The 17,472-nt window shown below is 63.0% G+C and overlaps 1 protein-coding gene across 1 annotated transcript in view; it reads left to right on the forward strand.

The window, feature by feature from the left end:
* Positions 1-2,116: 2,116 nt before the first annotated feature.
* Positions 2,117-17,472, forward strand: part of Dock2 (dedicator of cytokinesis 2) — a gene marked incomplete at its 3' end in the record, with an annotated part of 30,675 nt that continues 15,319 nt past the window's right edge. The window contains exons 1-9 of the mRNA XM_069994001.1: positions 2,117-2,190; positions 8,649-8,732; positions 9,519-9,559; positions 9,764-9,819; positions 10,070-10,166; positions 11,900-12,048; positions 14,639-14,774; positions 15,759-15,913; positions 16,362-16,443. Of these exons, the coding sequence (XP_069850102.1) occupies positions 2,148-2,190; positions 8,649-8,732; positions 9,519-9,559; positions 9,764-9,819; positions 10,070-10,166; positions 11,900-12,048; positions 14,639-14,774; positions 15,759-15,913; positions 16,362-16,443 (843 nt within the window). The remainder of the gene's footprint in view (positions 2,191-8,648; positions 8,733-9,518; positions 9,560-9,763; positions 9,820-10,069; positions 10,167-11,899; positions 12,049-14,638; positions 14,775-15,758; positions 15,914-16,361; positions 16,444-17,472) is intronic.

Here is a 17,472-nt window from a genome sequence, read left to right on the forward strand (position 1 = left end):
ACTCAGGGCCTGGGGGCTCATAGAGGAGAGGAGGCCTGGGCCCTGATGTGTCCATGGGCCTGCCGGTGATAAGGAGTACAGGGAAGGAAGGCCCGGGAAGTGTGAGGGAAATGGACTGGTTTTACTTAGCCTGCCTCAGGCATTTCACTACAGTAAAGACAGAGTATCCACATTATTCATCAGGCAAAATCACAGAAGACTCAGGACCTCTTCCCAGGACCCCACCATGATGACAGAAACTGCTGATCAGACAGGCTGGGGCTGGGCAGGGGTGGGGTGCTTTTCTAGCATGGGGAGACTCTGGGCTCCGTGCCAACATATGAGTCTTTGGTATGTGGACAGAGGACACACCTGTAATTCTCTTACCAGTGTGGTGAGGCATACCTGGAACCCCAGCCCTTAGGAGGCTGAGGCAGAAGGATCTGAGTCCAAAGCCAGTGCGGGCTACAGTATCGCGGCCTTATCAACCACACTACCTCCTCACACATGGAGAGGGGGGGCTCCCTTAATGAGGAACCTTGTAAACATGCCCTCAATTTCCTGACTTAAACAGGCAAAACCAAACTAGAACTGTACAAAACCATGACATAAAGGATCACCACAGCCAATGGACTCCCCTCCCCCCTGCCCAGCCCCCAGAGAACCTGGAGAAGACGCGTGCTCCAAACCAAAGGACACAGCAGGTACCAGCTGGCCAGCCCTGGTCTGAAAGCAAAGAACTAAAAGTTCAGCACCGGGTCCCTGGGCCAGGATACAACCCCAGTGCCGCACACAAAGCTCCCCTCGGGAAAATGAGAGCATGGAACGAATGAATTGCTTAGACTTAGGTTCCATCCCAAATCTATCATGTATTTGCAAATATTTTACAATAAAAAGAAATCTGAGGCATTTCTGGTCCTGAGCATTTGGGGGGGAGGGAGGGGGGTCCAGTAGTGGGGCCTGAACTCTGGGCCTGGGCGCTGTCCCTCAGCTCTTCAGCTCAAGGCTAGCGCTATATCACTTGAGCCACAGCACCACTTCCGGCTTTTTTCTTTTTGCTTATGTGGTGCTGAGGAATCGAACCCAGGGCCTCAGGCATGCAAGGCAAGCGCTCTACCACTGAGCCACCTTCCCAGCCCTGGTCCTGAGCATTTTAATATGGAATACTCAGTCTGTGTTCGACTTTGTGTGTATGTGTATGTGTGCATGCGTGCACACACTTATTGGTCCTGGGGCTTGAACCCAGACACTGTCCCTGAGAGCTAATGCTCTACCAATTGAGCAACGGCTGCACTTCCAGGTTTTTGCTGATTAATTGGAGATAAAAGAGCTCCACAGACACTGCTGCCTGGGCTGGCTTTGAACCTCCAACCTTAGATCTCAGGCTCTTGAGTAGCCCAGATTATAGGCATTAGCCCCTTGTGCGAAGCTAGATTTTTTTAATTAAAATATCCTCAACAACTGAAGCCCAAAGACCAAATAACTAAAGAAAATGAAACATTGACAGGGTTCATTGTTTTCAATCTACAGATCTTAACAAACTTCAGCAGCTGTCTCGCCGATGCGTCTTTTGGTCTAGGATCGCAAGAAGACCAAACTCCCTGCAAGTGGAGTGGTCTAGCATGTCCTCATCAGAAGACACCTCGGAAGCCGATCGAGTTGACAGATCAACGATCACGGAGCCAGATGGAGGCACGCCTACTCCAACCACAGCATTTAGAAAGACACCACAAATGTGGGTGGGGGTTTGTCCTGGTAGTTCACTCCGGTGATCCCTGCAAAGGCCTAGGATGGTGGAGGGTACACCCACCGGGCTCCTATCATGATGCATGCCTGCAGTCTCCACTGCTTGGGCTGAGTTGGGGTCGGTGGACGCTTGCCACAGAAGCACAGTCCTGTGCAGGGAAGGTAGGAGCTGTGGAATCAGGACACTCAGAGATCCGGGAAACTGCCCCCGGGGTGATCCGGGCGGGCCCACTCACCTGGGGAAGACACCAGTGGGTGGCCTTCAGAGCCGGGTCCCTGGCAGCCATCGGGCCTGCTGCGGGCGGCAGAGGGAGGGAAGTACGGGGAGGGCGGGCCCTGAGAGTTCACGAAGAGGAAGGAAGTGGCCCTGCAGCCCTGCCACCCCTGCCGGTTCCCCACGGGAGGACCAGGCCCAGGCAGCCATGGCCCCCTGGCGCAGGACCGACAAGGAACTGCTCGGCGTGGGTAGGTGCGGGCCGGGGCGGGCGGGATCCAGCTGGGAGCCCGGGAGGAAGGACCTGGGCGGCCAGCCTGGTGCAGGAAGATGCGCGGCACCTGCCACGCTGGCCGGGTGGAGGTCTGGGGCGCATCTCCCCACGTCCCTGCCGGGGTCCTGGGGCAGAGGAAGGCGGGAGGAAGGTGGGCACCTTCCCGGCATGTCCTCCCGGGGCCCAGGTGGGATCACAGGACCCCTGGCCCCTCCCAGGAGCCCGGCACGGCCCCACCTGGAGACTTGGCCTCCTGGGGTGGGGGAGGGGGGCCGTTCCCACCTTGGCCTCAGGACCTCAGGCCCTGCTGCCTTCTTGGCTCAGAAGACCCTGATTCGGCATGGGTGCCCCCCCTCCCCCCAGGGAGACTTGTGGAGGCCCAGGCCCAGCCCAGGGCCTTCTTTCTCTGAGCTCCGAAGCCCAGGCCAGGCCTCCTGGGGCCGGAAGTGGGGCGGGGGAGGGAGGCAGGTGCTGGCCCGCTAGCGGAGAGCCGTTGGTGCAATCAGATGCACTGGAGTGCAAATTCGAATCTGAAAATGGGACGGGAGACCCGGGGCGTCTCCCTCTGTTGTTGGAGGTTTCTGGAGTCCTGAGCAGGGAAGGGCACCCATCTCTGCTTCTGCCCGTGTGGAGGGACGCCGGGTAGACAGAAGAGCGAGCGTGCCGGGCCGTGGGAGGGCCCTGGGGCACGTAAGCAGGGTGGCTGTGGTGACACGTCATGACCTCCAGTACCCATGCTAGATCCCAGCACGGTCTCAGGCAGGCCCCTGCCCCCTCCCAGCCTCGGCGCCCCGGTCTCCAAAGCCGGGTCAGAGCAGCGTCTGCGTCTCAGAGCGCGCTGATTTTCCTAAAGCACCAGAGGTCCTTCTGCAGTGATAGTGATTTCTGTTTCAGACTCTGTCCCCCCCAACAGCCTGTGCAGCCTGGGGTGAAGGCAGGGAAGTGTGAGTACCAGGGAGCTGCTGTGGGTCCCTGGGAGACAGTGGTCCTCAGTCCGTGGGATTCTACACAGACAGACACATAGTGGTGTTGTGTTGTGAATTCACTAAACCCTGCTTGTGGGAGGGAAAGTATGCTTGGAAAACCTTTTGTAAGCCAACCCGATCTGTTCAAAATATGAATTCTGGGAGGCACCGGTGGCTCACACCTGTCATCCCAGCTACTCAGGAGGCTGAGAGCTAAGGATCATGGTTCAAAGCCAGCCCAGGCAGGAAAGTCTGTGAGACTCTGATCTCCAATGAACCACCAGAAAACTCAAGTGGAGCTGTGGCTTAACGTGGTAGAGCACTAGCCTTGAGCAAAACAGCTCAGAGACAGCACCCAGGCCCTGAGTTCAAGCCCGGCAACTGACAAACGAAAGTGAATTCTGGGAGCCAGGAGCTCTGGAGTAAGAAAATGAGTCTCACTGTCCCTTCCAATCAATGGAGTCCAACGCATCTCTGCTGTGGATGGTCCCAGGAGGGTAGTGAGGTCCATACTCGCGCCTCAGGAAGCTTCCGCCCCAGGAAGAATCTTGCTTTCTGAATGGAGCCGTGAGAAGCACAGTTATTAGCACCATTTCTCGGGGAGGGGAAAGGGAGGAACCGCTTCCCGGGTGGAGCTCTGGCTCCCTGGTTCCGGAACACTCCTGCCAGCCAGCATCCCATCATGCCTCACTGCTGCCTTGTGTTGGATTGTCTGTGCTTGGGATGGCTACATCTGGTCCTTCTCGTCCTGTGTAGTGTCCAGACAGGACAGGTGTCCATTAATATCTGTTGATTGGATGGATGGATTGGTAGATGGGTGGGTAGATGGATAGGTGGATGGGTAGATGGATAGGTGGATGGGTGGATGGACAGATGGATGGATAGATGGGTAGGTGGATGGGTGGATGGGTGGATGGGTGGATGGATGGATGGATGGTTGGGTGGATGGATGGATGGATGGATGGGTGGATGGATGGGTGGATGGATGGATGGATGGATGGATGGGTGAGTGGGTATATGGGTGGGTGGATGGATGGATAGATGGATGGAGGGATAGATGGGTGGATGGATGGATGGATGGGTGAGTGGGTATATGGGTGGGTGGATGGATGGAGGGATAGATGGGTGGATGGATGGATGGATGGGTGAGTGGGTATATGGGTGGGTGGATGGATGGAGAGATAGATGGGTGGATGGATGGATGGATGGGTGAGTGGGTATATGGGTGGGTGGGTGGATGGACAGATGGATGGAGGGATAGATGGGTGGATGGATGGAGGGATAGTTGGGTGGTTGGATGGATGGGTGGATGGATGGATGGGGGGATGGAGGGAGGGAGGGATGGATGGGTGAGTGGGTATATGGGTGGGTGGGTGAACCTGAGAGGCAGGGGAAGGGCTGGAGGGTTTGGGTTTCTGACGGCCTCTCAAGGGAGCTGCCTTCACTGTCCCACCCACCCCTTCCCTCCCAGGCCCTCTGGGTGGAGCTCTTCTCCACGCCCTGGACACCTGCATGTGGCCCCTGCCCACAGTGGGACTGCATGAACCTGCCGACTGTCCATCTCAGCCCAGCGACTCCCCTCCCCCCTCTGCCCTTTTCACCCCTCCCAGCCCTGCCCAGTGCCCGAGGCCGCCCTTCCCTCCCTCCCTCCACCCTCCTCTCCGCCCACTCTCACTTCCCTTCCCTCGTGGGGCCTGGCATCTCAGAGAGCCCCGGCGGCGGCGGCGGCGGCGGCGGCGGCAGTGGGCAGCCGGGCTCCTCTCTCTTCAGACTTGTTTCTCGTGTTTGTTCTTCCCTTGGTCTGGAGGCCGGGGAGGTAGAGGGGGCCGCGTGGCGCTCCTGCCCTCCCAGCCTGCGGGTGCGGAGTCCGCCGCACTCTGTGTGTGGGTGCAGAGCCGATGCCCTCTTCCAGCTCTGTGTGGACGGGAACACGGGCGTGTGTAGGAGCGTGTGTGCGTGCGTGCGTGCATGCCGGTGTCTGTGGAGCGCAGGGAAGGGCCGGTGCGATGCCAGTGCGATGCTGGGGCGGGCCTCGGCCTCCGGCCGCCTGGGGGCCACAGGGTCCCCGGCGTGTTCCTGTGCTTTCTGTTACTGTGGGAACTTCTTGAAGCCTGAGGTTCGTGTCGCGCGCAGTGTGTGGTCCGGGCAGGGTCTGGTGTGTGTGTGGGGCTCGTGGTCCGTGGCTGACACCGTGGCCGGCGTGAGTGTCAGGGTGACCACAGGTGGCGCAGAATCCGCGAGGGGCCAGTTTCTCTTTTTCTAGCAACCCCCACTTTCAGGATCAAGCTGAGGTCCCATGACACCTACATGAATCCATTCCAACGCCGGCGCCCCCAGTAACCTGACCGCTCCCGCGGCCTCTGCCTCCTCCAGCCCGCCGCGTTCTGACGCCCGGCGGGGGCCGCGGCTGACGGACCGGCAGGGGTGGACTGGCCGTGGTCGGGCCAGTGCACAGCTGGGTGGCGGCGCTGGTCTCTGCCGGACACTGGCCGCTCCCGTCCTGCCCCCCGCCAACCTCTCCCCAAGCTGGGTCAAAATCCCCTCCCTGGGAACCCCGACTTTCTCCCTATGGAACTTAGGTTCACTAAAGCCAGCGCAGGCATCGCTGCCATCCGGGCTGCAGTGTGGCTCAGTGGGGAAGCGCGCAGCTGAGCCAGGGTCATGGCCTGGCTTCCGTCCCCAGGACCAAAGAAGAAAGGACAGAAGAAAAAGCAAACCAGGTTAAACACACACACAATCAAACGTAATAGCCATCCGGTGAGGGCCGGGGCCCCTGGTGTGCCGGGAATGCCATGTCCAGCGGGCTAGCACAGCGTCGCTCGCGGCCATCCCGAGAGGATAAACTGTGGACGCAGGAACGGGCTGGTCAGCGGAGCAGGACTTTGGGCTCTGCTCTGGGTTCGAATCTGTGGCTGTCTTGTGCTATAGGTATTCCTGTGTGTGTGTGAGATACCTTGCAGGTTATGGTGACAACTAAGTGAACGGTCAGAGCTAACTCTTGGGGCCTCCGGCCTACCCAGGCCTGTACCCCAATGCCCAAGCTGTGGGAGCCCCCGGGTGTCTGTGACAGGGCTGTGTGCGTGGCCAGCAATGCGTGCACAGGGCAAGTCTGCTGTTCTCCCTGGAAGACAGGCCCAGGGCAGTGGGCATTTAGACGTCCAGAGCGTTACCCGTGACTCTTTCTGCTGGAGATGTCTCCCCTCTGCCCTCGGCCTCTGTTTCCCCATCTGCCAACAAAGGAGCCTGTGTTTCTGTCTGGTGGTGTGCGGTTGGTCGGAGCCCCGTTCTGTCTCATTCTGTCCCCTTGGTTCGGGCCCTTGATGAGCAGAAGATAGCTGCTCTGGGCAGAACATGGGGTCCTGGGGCGATTCCCGCTTTCACGCTGATGGAGATCCCACGCGCGTGGGAATGGCTGCCGGGGGCTTACCGGCCTGGGCTCGAGTGCGGGTCCGCTGGCCTCAGGGCCCGAGATGGCCGGGAGCTCAGGCTAGCCCTCTGCCCCCGGCAGTAATTGCTGTGGCCTTGGGGGGGGCTGCTGTCCTTTGACATGGGGCGGGTTCTCCCGGGACCCCCTGTGTGGGGAGTGGGGTGTCCCCCCCCCCCGTTCACTCAGCCGCACAGGGGCTGGGGCTGGGCGAGAGGCGCTGGTGGGTGGGCCGGGTGGAGATGCAGAAGCAGAGATAAGCCTCCTCGGGGTGCAGCGCTTCCTGTGAGTCATTTAGAAAATCCACAGAATGGGGATTCGCAAGAAAGCCACTTCCCTTGACAGCCCCGTCAGCTCCCCGCCCCCCAGAGGCCTGGGAACGGAGGCCCGGGGTCAGAGGCTGAAGTCAAACCTGCCCCCCTTCTCCCTCCCTGACTTGCAGCTTGGGCCCTGGGGAGCCCTCCAGCCTGGCGTTGAGGAGGACACTGCTGGGGGAGACACCCAGGAGAGAGGTGGGGGGAGGGGACTGAACACAGGGCCCGCCCCAGGGCCCAAGCCAGCCCTGCCTCTGGGAGGTGTCCTGCTGAGCTAACCTTTGACCTCCACACTGAAATCTGCCTGGTGCACCAGGGACAGCAGGGAGCTGGGAAGAAGTCCTGAAACCAGGCCAAAAACAGGGAGGTGGAGGCAGGCTGTGGGGCGGGGAAGGTGGGGCGGGGCGGGGCGAAACCTCCACGGGGCGGGGTGGGGTGGGGCGGCCCGCCCTGGCCCAAGAGCTCTGTGGGAATCCCTCTTAAAAGAGGAATACTTTATTCCAAGTTGACTGAGGGGCCTTTGGTCTTTAACTTCAGGGCTGTGTCTCTAAGATGCCCCGAGGCTCCCAACGGGATGTTACATTCTACAGCGGCCATCTTGAGGTGCACAGTTCCCAGGCTGGGTGGCTCACACCTGTCATCCTAGCTGCCTGGGGGGCTGAGCCGGGAGGATTAAGGTTTGAGGCCAGGACTGGGGGGGGGTGTGGTCAGCATTTCCCCACCCCTCAGAGGTGGCCTCGGGAAGGACACAGGGCCCAGCTGGCCCCAGGGACGCCCTCCCTCCGTGGACGCCCCGGGGTCCGCCTGCAATCCCTGAGAGGGCGGGAAGCCCACCCTAAAATAGCCAGCGAGGCGTGCCTCCGGGCTGGCGGCGTGAGGCCCTGGCCTCGAACCCTCAGCCCTGACCAAAAAAACAGTAATGGTTGATTAATTAGTTAAAAAATTAAGTAGTTAAAAAATGCAGCGCACAATGTGGAGCCATGGAACACATTGAAAGACAAAACCGTCCATGTTTCCTAGCCAGAGACGATTTGCTACTCCACAACACACCATTGGATCTACAAAATTAAACAAAAAGAAGTCCCTCCCCAGCCCTCTCCCTCAGTGGGGAAGCCATGGGGCTGCTCTGCATCTCTGGAGTTTCTCCTTCCCCGTCTTCATCTAAGTGGAATGGAGTAATACCATGCCTTCGAGTCCCATCCACACCATCGCACGGTTCACTCTTACTTCCTTTTCCTGGCTGAGTGATATTCCACCCTCTGCCTGGATTGCCTTGGTTCCTCTGTTTCTGTACTTTATGACTTGAGTGTCTCTGGTCCTGGGCGCGTAGGGAGGACACCAGACTCAGGATTCTGCTTGGGTGGAGAAACCAGGGTTGGCTTGGGTTGGACAGAAGCAGGTTCGGCTGAGCAGAGCGGGACAGGCCAGCCGGCGGGGACATCAGAGGGCTGGCGTGGTGGGGGGCACAGCGTGGCGCGCTGGGGTGGGCACTCAGCCAGTCCCCCACCCCCCACTTCCTGGCCACGTTGTTGGATTTTTGGTGGCTCCGCGTCTTCTGTGCGGCTGGGATGGGCGGCTCCTGGGCCCGAGGGAGGCCGTGCGGGGTCCCCACGGGGAGGTCAGGCTCGGGTGTGAGCAGAGGCCCCGGGCACTGGGCCACGGCTGCGGGGCGGTGGGAAGCACCCGGGTCTGGGGCTCGGGGGCCTCATGCCTCTCTCCCCTCTCTCCACAGCCATCTCCAACTTCCAGGGCGGCCGGGCGCCGCAGCTCTCCCTGCAGATCGGCGATGTGGTGCGGATACAGGAGACCTGCGGAGGTGAGCCACGGCCCACGCGCCCCCCATCCCACAACCGTGTACGGACACCGGGCCGCAGGCTCCGGACACCAGCACCGTGATCTTCCTAGACCACGGCGCCCGCAGCTCCCCGAGCCCAAGGAGCCTCATGCCCTGGCCGAGAATCTGCAGCCTGCAGGCTGGCACGCGGCCTGGCCATCAGAGCTCACTTCCTCCTGACCCTGAGTCCGCGCTTCCCCACGGAGGCCTGGCTGGGCTGGGGGGGGGGGGGGGGCTTTGCCCCGCATCCGCAGCGCCCTGGCGCACCTGGGCCTCTGGCTGCTTCTAGATGCGGCTGCGAGGCTCCCAGAGCACCACAGCCCTACATCCACAGACCTGTGGCCCCTCGCTGGTGGGCGGTGGGCAGGTACCCGTAGCTCACGCCTGTAAGCCCAGCTACTCAGGAGGCTGAGAGCTGAGCGTCACAGTTTGAAGCCAGGCTGGCCAGAAAAGCCCATCAGCCGCTTACCTCCAACAAACCATCAACAAGCCAGAAATGGAGGCGTGGCTCGGATGGCAGAGCCCCAGGCTTGTACCGAAAAAGCTAAGGGATGGCTCTCAGAGCCCGCGTCAAGCCTCAGTGCTGGTGCGGGAGCTTGTGTGTACACGTGCACACGTGGGTGCACACACACACACGCACACACACACACACACACGCACACACACTGCCCAGCTGCACACACAGTCTAGAGGAGAGACCCTGCCCGCTCCTCCCACGCCCGTGCTTCCTCTTCCCGCTCCTCCCACGCCCGTGTTTCCTCTTTGCAGACTGGTTTCGGGGCTATCTCCTAAAGCACAAGCTGTCGCAGGTAAGCTGAGCGTGTGCGCGTGGGGACAGCCCCGCCTCTCGGTCCTCCTGGGGCGCCCGGCCCTGCCTGCACCCCGCCCTCCCCGCCCGCCTCCCGGCCCCTCTGCGGCCTCTCTGGCCGCTGTGTCTCCTTTCTCCTCCTGTGGGCGTCCCTCGGCCCCGCGGGACGGCGGCCGGGCCTTGCTCACTCTGGGTTTCCCCACAGGGCATCTTCCCCAGGTCCTTCATCCACATCAAGGAGGCCACGGTGGAGAGAGGGGGGTATGTGCCCCCCCCCCAGCCCGCCCCGCCCCGGTGCCCTCAGCGCTGGCCGTGCTTTGCCAGCCGGCGCCATGTGCCCAGTGCCGCTCCCCGGTATTCCCCGCGTCCCCCGCTGGGCTGCGGGGCGCGGTTGGCGTGGGAGCTGGGGGAGGAGTGGGGGACCCTGGGGCCGGGCGCAGAGGCCCTGGCCGGTGCGGAGTCGGGGCGGCCTCTCTGCGCTGCCGCGTCTCACGGTGGCCTGTCCCTCCAGACACTCGGAGAGCGTGGCTCCCGCGGAGACCCCGCTGGCGCAGGAGGTGGCGGCCACGCTGTGGGAGTGGGGCGGCATCTGGAAGCAGCTCTACGTGGTGAGCATTCCCTCACGCCCGCCCGCCCGTCCACGCTGGCGCCCCGGCCTTTGCCGTGGACTCTCTCTTCATGTGGCCGAGCCCATGTGGGCCTGCCTGAGACCACAGAGGCCCAGAGAGGCCAAGCCCTGGCCCTCGGCCGCACAGCCCCAGTGGAGGCCTGAGAGTCGGCTTTGCTGTGGCAATCCACGGCTTTGTGACCCCCACACCCCCAGCGTCTGTTCTCCTATGTGGCCTAGCAGACAGCGCAGGTCCTCGGGGCTGTGCAGCGGCTCCAGCCCCCGAAGCCTTGCTGTGCGTGATTTGGGGGGCACAGCTCCTCCACCTGCCAAGAACCAGAGGGCTCAGGGCGCCACCGAGCTGGGCAGGGCTGGGCAGGGCTGGGCAGGGCTGGACAGGGCTGGGCTGGGCAGGGCTGGACAGGGCTGGGCTGGACAGGGCTGGGCTGGGCTGGACAGGGCAGGGCTGGGCAGGGCTGGGCTGGGCTGGACAGGGCTGGGCAGGGCTGGGCTGGGCTGGATAGGGCTGGGCTGGGCTGGATAGGGCTGGGCTGGGCTGGACAGGGCTGGGCTGGGCTGGGCTGGGCTGGACAGGGCTGGACAGGGCTGGGCTGGGCTGGACAGGGCTGGGCTAGACAGGGCTGGGCTGGGCTGGACAGGGCTGGGCTGGACAGGGCAGGGCTGGGCTAGGCTGGGCTGGGCTGGGCTGGACAGGGCAGGGCTGGACAGGGCTGGGCTGGACAGGGCTGGGCTGGGCTGGACAGGGCAGGGCTGGGCTGGGCTGGGCTGGGCTGGGCTGGACAGGGCAGGGCTGGACAGGGCTGGGCTGGACAGGGCTGGGCTGGGCTGGACAGGGCTGGGCTGGACAGGGCTGGGCTGGGCTGGACAGGGCTGGGCTGGACAGGGCTGGGCTGGGCAGGGCAGGGCTGGACAGGGCTGGGCTGGACAGGGCTGGGCTGGACAGGGCTGGGCTGGGCAGGGCAGGGCTGGACAGGGCTAGGCAGGGCAGGGCTGGGCTGGGCTGGACAGGGCTGGGCTGGACAGGGCTGGGCTGGGCTGGGCAGGGCTGGGCTGGGCTGGGCTGGGCAGGGCTGGGCTGGGCTGGGCTGGGCAGGGCTGGACAGGGCTGGGCTGGGCTAGGCTGGGCTGGGCTGGGCTGGGCTGGGCAGGGCTGGGCTAGGCTGGGCTGGGCTGGGCTGGACAGGGCAGGGCTGGGCTAGGCTGGGCTGGGCTGGGCTGGACAGGGCAGGGCTGGACAGGGCTGGGCTGGACAGGGCTGGGCTGGGCTGGACAGGGCAGGGCTGGGCTGGGCTGGGCTGGGCTGGGCTGGGCTGGACAGGGCAGGGCTGGACAGGGCTGGGCTGGACAGGGCTGGGCTGGGCTGGACAGGGCTGGGCTGGACAGGGCTGGGCTGGACAGGGCTGGGCTGGGCTGGACAGGGCTGGGCTGGACAGGGCTGGGCTGGGCAGGGCAGGGCTGGACAGGGCTGGGCTGGACAGGGCTGGGCTGGGCTGGACAGGGCTGGGCTGGACAGGGCTGGGCTGGGCAGGGCAGGGCTGGACAGGGCTGGGCAGGGCAGGGCTGGGCTGGGCTGGACAGGGCTGGGCTGGGCAGGGCTGGGCTGGGCTGGACAGGGCTGGGCTGGGCTGGGCTGGGCTGGGCTGGGCAGGGCTGGGCTGGGCTGGGCTGGGCAGGGCTGGACAGGCCATGGCCGACGCCCGCCTCCCCCCCCAGGCCAGCCGTAAGGAGCGCTTCCTGCAGCTGCAGGCCATGATGTGCGAGCTGGTGGAGTGGCGCGCGCAGCTCCTGTCCGGGACGCTGCCCAAGGACGAGCTCAAGGAGCTGAAGCAGAAGGTCACGTCCAAGATCGACTACGGCAACCGGTGAGTGGCCAGCGCGCGGGAGCCACGGGGAGGGGGGGGAGAAGAGGGCGAGGGGGTGGAGAGAGACAGAGACACGGAGAGAGAGACAGAGAGACAGACACGGAGAGAGACAGAGAGAGACAGAGAGAGGGAGACAGAGAGATACAGAGACATGGAGAGAGGGAGACAGAGACAGAGACAGAGAGAGCGGGGTGGGGCGGTTGGACACAGGACCAGGCTGGGGAGCGAGGGCCGTGTGGGTTTTCTGTGTGGGTTTTCTACATATGTTTTCCGTGTGTATTTTCCATGTGTGTTTTCCGCGTGGTTTTTCCGCGTGTGTTGTCTGTGTGTGTTTTCTGTGTGTGTTGTCCGTGTGTGTTTTCGGCATGGTTTTTCTGCGTGTATTTTCCATGTGTGTTGTCTGTGTGTGTTTTCTGTGTGTATTTTCCATGTGTGTTTTCCGCGTGGTTTTTCCGCGTGTGTTTTCCACGTGTGTTGTCTGTGTGTATTTTCTGTGTGTGTTTTCCGTGTGGTTTTTCCACGTGTGTTGTCTGCGTGTGTTGTCTGTGTGTGTTGTCCGTGTGTGTTTTCCGCATGGTTTTTCTGCGTGTGTTTTCTGCGTGGTTTTTCCGCGTGTATTTTCCACGTGTGTTGTCTGTGTGTGTTTTCTGTGTGTATTTTCCGCATGTGTTGCCCACGTGTGTTTTCTGCGTGTGTTTTCTGTGTGTGTTTTCCGCGTGTGTTTTCCGCGTGTGTTGTCTGTGTGTGTTGTCTGTGTGTGTTTTCTGTGTGTATTTTCCACGTGTGTTGCCCACGTGTGTTTTCCGTGTGTGTTTTCCACGTGGTTTTTCCGCATGTGTTTTTCCGCATGTGTTGTCCACGTGTGTTTTCCGCGTGTGTTTTCCACGTGTGTTGTCTGTGTGTGTTGTCCGTGTGTGTTTTCCGCGTGTATTTTCCACGTGTGTTGTCTGTGTGTTTTCCGTGTGTGTTTTCCACGTGGTTTTTCCGCGTGTGTTTTCCGCGTGTATTTTCCGTGTGTGTTTTCCACGTGGTTTTTCCACGTGTGTTTTCTGTGTGTGTTTTCCACGTGGTTTTTCCGCGTGTGTTTTCTGCGTGTATTTTCCGTGTGTGTTTTCCGCGTGTGTTGTCTGTGTGTGTTGTCCGTGTGTGTTTTCCGCGTGTATTTTCCACGTGTGTTGTCTCTGTGTGTTGTCCGTGTGTGTTTTCCGCGTGTGTTTTCCACGTGGTTTTTCCGCGTGTGTTTTCCGCGTGTATTTTCCGTGTGTGTTTTCCGCGTGTGTTGTCTGCGGCTGCCCCTGGCGCTCCGGGTGGAGGCGGGAGCGTTTCTGACAGGCCGGGGAGGCTCGGCAGCGTCCGCCCGGCCTTTTCCTTTCCTCCCTCTTCTCCTTTTCCTGAAACCGTGGTCTGTGTCTCGCGTGGCTGGGTTTACAGGCGGGAGCCGCGGCGCGCACCCCTTTTGCTTTGTGAAGCGTTCGCAGCGTTGCGAAGGGAGGAGGCGTCCCGGGCCGTTCCCGCCCCACGCGCTGGCTCCACAGCGCGGCCTCCTTCCCGGCCGGGCCGGGCCGGGCCGAGCACGCCTCCGGATGAATCTAGGAAAGCAGGAGGCGGCAGCGTGGTGCCCGGGCGCCATCCCCCCCAGGGCACGGGGCCGGGCCCCGCGGGGGCTCCGGCCTTGCCTCTGCCCGCGTGGCTGCGTGGCGGAGCTTCCCCCTGACTCGAGGGAGTGGATTTCCCACCGAACGCGGGCCACGGTGACCCGCTTGCTTCCCTCTGCGTCTGCACACCCCAGACTGTGCCCGCCTCTCAGCCCCGTTCCCCAGCCCGATCCCTCCCGTGTCTGGTAGTGGAGGCCACCCGCGAGCCTCCACCCGCGAGCCTCCACCCGAGAGCCATGAGCCTCCGTGCTATTCCTTTCTAGGTCACCATTTTTCCATCTCTTTCTCAACAACAAATAGGATGATTTTGTGTCTGTGTGTGCATACCTGTGCATGGGCGCGTGTGGTAAAATGTCTCACACACACACACACAAAAGAGACAGGCCCGGGCCTCCGCTTCCCCTCCCCTCTGCCAGCCCCGGCCCCAGTTCCTCCCCAGCTCTTCACCTCTGCCGGCGGTCGGGTCCTTCTCTGGAGAGATCTCTCTTCGTGTGCCATCCCCGGCCGGCCGTGAGCATGCAGCTGACGCATCTGGTTTGTTGCTGTCTGTTTTCACGCACAAGGCTGCATGCATTCTTTTTCACACGCAATGTCTCCTTATGCACACCAACGTTGTGTAAACATGTGGCCCTCCCCCGGCCCACCAGCCCCGCGCCCGGCCCTCCTGTGCCCACCAGCCCCGCACCCGGCCCTCCTGTGCCCACCAGCCCCGCGCCCGGCCCTCCTGTGCCCACCAGCCCCGCGCCCGGCCCTCCTGTGCCCACCAGCCCCGCGCCCGGCCCTCCTGTGCCCACCAGCCCCGCGCCCGGCCCTCCTGTGCCCACCAGCCCCGCGCCCGGCCCTCCTGTGCCCACCAGCCCCGCACCTGGCCCTCCCTGGGCCCCTTGGCCCTGGAGCTCAGCACGGTCTCCCCCTCCCCGTCCTGTGCTCCTCAGGATCCTGGAGCTGGACCTGACCGTGAGGGATGAGGATGGGAACACTCTGGACCCCGGCCGCACCAGCGTCATCAGCCTCTTCCACGCACACCAGGAGGCCACGGAGAAGATCACGGAGCGTATCAGGGAGGAGATGGTGAGCAGGCGTGGGCTGGGCAGCCCCCGCCGTGGCCAGCCGTCCCTCAGGGCCAGCCCAGGGCCCGGGGCCCGGCCGCCTCAGCCCCTTATTATGGCTTTGACCAGAGGCTGGTAGCGAAGTAAAGACAGGGAGCGAGTAAGTTCCAGATGGTTCCAGATGGTGATGGGGAAGGTGATGTGAACCGGGGTCTGCCCAGGTCACCGGCTCGGCAGGGCCGGGAGGGTCCTCTGATTCCAGAGAGGTCGGGACTGGCTCTGAGCAGACGCTGGGTATCTGGTCTCCATGGACGCGCCGGCCTGGGCAGCTCCAAGGCTGGTAGAACAGCGGCAGGAAGGGCGAATGCAAGGGCCCTGGGGTAGAGCTGAGCTCTGAACAGTGATGGTGTGGAAATCCAGTGTGTGTGTGTGGGGGGGTGGGCAGGGGGCGTGGACAGGGTGGAGAGGCGCCAGGCAGGGCCTGGTCCCACCGGACCAAAGGAGTTCGGATCTCCTACGAGTTCCTCCCGGTGGCACCTCGCCAGTTCAGCTTGTTTTTTTAAAATGCATATTTCTGTCCATAGAGTTTTGAGGCAGTAAGTAGGCCAGGCTGGCCTTGAACTTGCAACGCTCTTGCCTCCGTTTGCGTGCTGGCATTACAGAGGTGCACCACAGTGCCCAGCTTTTCTTTTCTCCCTTCTTCCTGCCTTTCTTTTATTCTTCCTTTCTCCACCACTCTTTTCTTTTGCATGTATGTACATGCATGTGCGTGTGTGCATGTGCGTGTGAGAGAGGGAGGGAGGGAGGGTTGAGCACTCTCGCTGAGCTACCACCCAGACCCCTTCATGAAGGTTTCAACCAGCAGCGTGTAGAGTTCATCTTTGGGGACGTGGCGCGGTGGAAGTCCTGGGCGCCGGGTGCGGGGGCCGCGGCATCTCCGGGTCCGGGCCGTGTCTCCGCTGGCATCAGCCCCGCGGTCTGATTCTCTCCCCCCCCCCCCCCGCAGTCCCGGGACCAGGCCGACTATGGCGCGTGCTCCCGGCTCTCCTCCTCGCCCACCCACAGCCTCTACGTGTTCGTGCGGAACTTCGTGTGCCGCATCGGGGAGGACGCCGAGCTCTTCATGTCGCTCTACGACCCCAGCAAGCAGGCCGTCATAAGGTGGGCGTGCCGCGGCCTCGCAGGAGGCCCGGGGACCGAGGCTCTGCCCCCGAGCTGCCCTGGGTGACGGGTGCCTGGGGGGAGGCTGAGCTGGGAGAGGAGGGGCAAGGGAGGAGGAGCAGGGGGAGGAGGAGGAGGAAGGGGAGGAGGGGGAGGAGGAGGAGGAAGGGGAGGAGGGGGAGGAGTCACAGCTGCGTTCAGTTCTCCGATGTCCACGGTGACTTCAGTCAGGCCAGGGTCCCACAGTGGAAGGAAAATGGAGATTCCGGATCTTTGTCCGCCCTGGCTGGGCGGTGGGCAGGAGGAGAGCGTCCTGGGGGGGGGTGCGGAAGGCTTTTGGGGGCATCCTGGGCAGGAGGAGGGCGGGCTGGGCCTGGGCGGCGCTGTGGGGGGGGGGTCGTGCGCACCCCTCGCTCCCCTCACCAACGCCGGCCCCCCCCCCCCCCAGTGAGAACTACCTGGTGCGCTGGGGCAGCCGCGGCTTCCCGAAGGAGATCGAGATGCTCAACAACCTGAAGGTGGTCTTCACGGTGAGCCAGCGTGGCCAGGCTGGGCAGAGATGGGGGGGCTGGCAGGGTCACGTGACCGGGCCGCTTGTCTCGGTCCTCCGGCCATGTCCGTCTGTCCCCTGGGCCGGAAGCTGTGGTCAGTGTTACCTGCACACGCGTGTGCACCTCGGTGAGCAGGGACCCCGGCGCTGGGGGCGGGAGGGGCCGCTTGGCTTTTCCAGGTGATCCACAGGTGACCTGAATTCTCCACATATCAGGAAGACCCAGGACTGTTCTAGAACAGTGACTGCCTTAGCAAACGGGCCCACACGTGAGCGTGGCGGGGTCAGCAGCCCCGTACACGGGCAGCACTGAAGACGGCTGCCATTTCAGTGACGGATTTCTGGGTGCCAGCTCGGCCTCTGAGCTCTGGCGGGCGGCTCAGGGGGAGGAGAGGCTCAGGGGAAGGAGAGGCTGGGGGGAGGAGAGGCTGGGGGGAGGAGAGGCTGGGGGGAAGGAGAGGCTCAGGGGAAGGAGAGGCTCAGGGAAGGAGAGGCTCAGGGGGAGGAGAGGCTCGGGGAAGGAGAGGCTCAGGGGAAGGAGAGGCTGGGGGGAGGAGAGGCTGGGGGGAGGAGAGGCTGGGGGGAAGGAGAGGCTCAGGGGAAGGAGAGGCTCAGGGAAGGAGAGGCTCAGGAGGAGGAGAGGCTCGGGGAAGGAGAGGCGCAGGGGGAGGAGAGGCTCAGGGGGAGGAGAGGCTCGGGGGAAGGAGAGGCTGGGGGGAGGAGAGGCTGGGGGGAGGAGAGGCTCGGGGGAAGGAGAGGCTGGGGGGAGGAGAGGCTGGGGGGAGGAGAGGCTCGGGGGAAGGAGAGGCTCAGGGGAAGGAGAGGCTGGGGGGAGGAGAGGCTCAGGGAAGGAGAGGCTCAGGGAAGGAGAGGCTCAGGGGAAGGAGAGGCTGGGGGGAGGAGAGGCTCGGGGAAGGAGAGGCTGGGGGGAGGAGAGGCTGGGGGGAGGAGAGGCTCGGGGGAAGGAGAGGCTGGGGGGAGGAGAGGCTGGGGGGAGGAGAGGCTCGGG

Source organism: Dipodomys merriami, unplaced genomic scaffold, assembly GCF_024711535.1.
Source record: "Dipodomys merriami isolate MVZ:Mamm:240054 unplaced genomic scaffold, mDipMer1.0.p SCAF_44, whole genome shotgun sequence".
NCBI lineage: Eukaryota > Metazoa > Chordata > Mammalia > Rodentia > Heteromyidae > Dipodomys > Dipodomys merriami.